This window comes from Monoraphidium neglectum, assembly GCF_000611645.1.
Source record: "Monoraphidium neglectum strain SAG 48.87 unplaced genomic scaffold scaffold04420, whole genome shotgun sequence".
Classification (NCBI taxonomy): Eukaryota; Viridiplantae; Chlorophyta; class Chlorophyceae; order Sphaeropleales; family Selenastraceae; genus Monoraphidium; species Monoraphidium neglectum.
In genome coordinates, this window is record NW_014009209.1 from 3,049 (window position 1) to 4,507 (window position 1,459).

Below are 1,459 nucleotides of genomic sequence, written 5' to 3' on the forward strand. Positions count from 1 at the left end.
GTTCGCCGTTGCGCCGAGAGCTGCAGCAAGAGGGTAGCCGGGCTCCAAGGCCGGCTATACATCCAGGTGAGTGACTAGTTGTGTCCTGCAGCAGTCGCGCGACGCCGGCCGGGGTGCCCGGGTGTGACGTGCACGCTGCCTTGTGCGGTGCCTCCCCGCCCGCGCGGTGCAACTGGGCGGCCTTGCGCCCGCCCACGGGCGTAACCACGCACGCGCCCACCTCGCCGCCACCGCCGCAGGCGTGCGCCTGCCGTCGCGCCCCCTGGCGCCGGAGGCGCGGGGCCGGCCCCGCGCTCTCAACTTCTTGCAGTGCCGCTGACGCCTCAGCGCCGCGGCCGCGCCGGCCAGCCGCCGCCATGCAGAGCACCACGGGCACCAAGGTGGTGTCGTACTTCCACGATGACGAGAGCGGCATATTCATGTACAACCCCGCACACCCCTGGCGGCCGCACCGCTCCACGCTGGTGCACAGCCTGGTGCAGGGGTACGAGCTGGAGGACAAGATGGTGGTGCACCGCCCACGGGCGCGGTCCTTTGAGGAGCTCACCATGTTCCACGCCGACGGTGCGCTCCCGGGGGGGGGTGTCAGGTTCAAAGGCGCGGCGGCGGCAGCTGCTGGTACTGCCGCCGACGTCGCTGCAGCACGCAGCAGCAGCAGGCCGCAGCAGCCAAGAAAGCTGCGCAGGCAGCGCAGCAGCAGCCGCAGAAGCAGCAGCAGCAGCAGCCGCAGCACGATCATTGGCGGCAGCAGCAACAGCAGCCGTGGCAGCAGCAGGGGGGGCTTGGAGACGGGCCACCACCCAGGGCCCCGGCTTGGGGCCTGGCGGCGAGCTTGCTGCACCACTCTGGCCTCATCAGCTCAGCGGCGGCCGCTGCGCAGCGGTCGCGGCCTGGAGCATACCGGAGGCTGCTGGGCGCGGCGGGGGACCGTCCTCGCAGCAGCCAAGCCAGTGTGGCAGCACCCCTGCGTACCAACCAACACCCGTCCCCCGCCCTGCCCTACAAACACGCACCACGGCGCCCCGTCGACGCAGACTACATCAGCTTCATCCGCGCGGCCACGCCCAACCACAGCCAGGAGTACATGCAGCAGCTCAAGCGCTTCAACATGGGCGCCCCAGGGGAGAGCGACTGCCCCGTGTTTGACGGCATGTACGAGTACTTTGCGGTGAGGCGGGGGCGGGGGTCAAGGGCAGCGTTTTTGGGGGGAACAAGGTTGGTGATGTGCGTCTGGGGGCGTCGCAAGGCAGCGGGGCTGCGGCATGTCAGGCTGGGGTGCGAAGCGACTGGGGCCGCTGCCCGGGTTGTGCCACTGTCAGGGGGCAGGTGGTGGTAGCGTCCGCCCGGCCAAGGTGTGAGCGCTCAGTGCACGCAAGGGTCTGGGAGGCCACCCACCAGCCCTACGGCCCCGAGGGGCCCCCTCTGCCTGCCTGAAGTGCAACCTTCACAGACGCCCCCC

General features: G+C 70.6%; 1 protein-coding gene across 1 annotated transcript; it reads left to right on the forward strand.

Moving 5' to 3' along the window:
* Nucleotides 1-356: 356 nt before the first annotated feature.
* MNEG_14347 (histone deacetylase 1/2) lies at nucleotides 357-1,358 on the forward strand (the record flags this gene model as incomplete). The annotated part of the gene is made up of 3 exons (XM_014037181.1): nucleotides 357-564; nucleotides 1,035-1,168; nucleotides 1,320-1,358. 3 exons carry the CDS (start codon nucleotides 357-359, stop codon nucleotides 1,356-1,358), a joined length of 381 nt encoding a protein of 126 aa, XP_013892635.1.
* Between the last annotated feature and the right edge of the window lie 101 nt (nucleotides 1,359-1,459).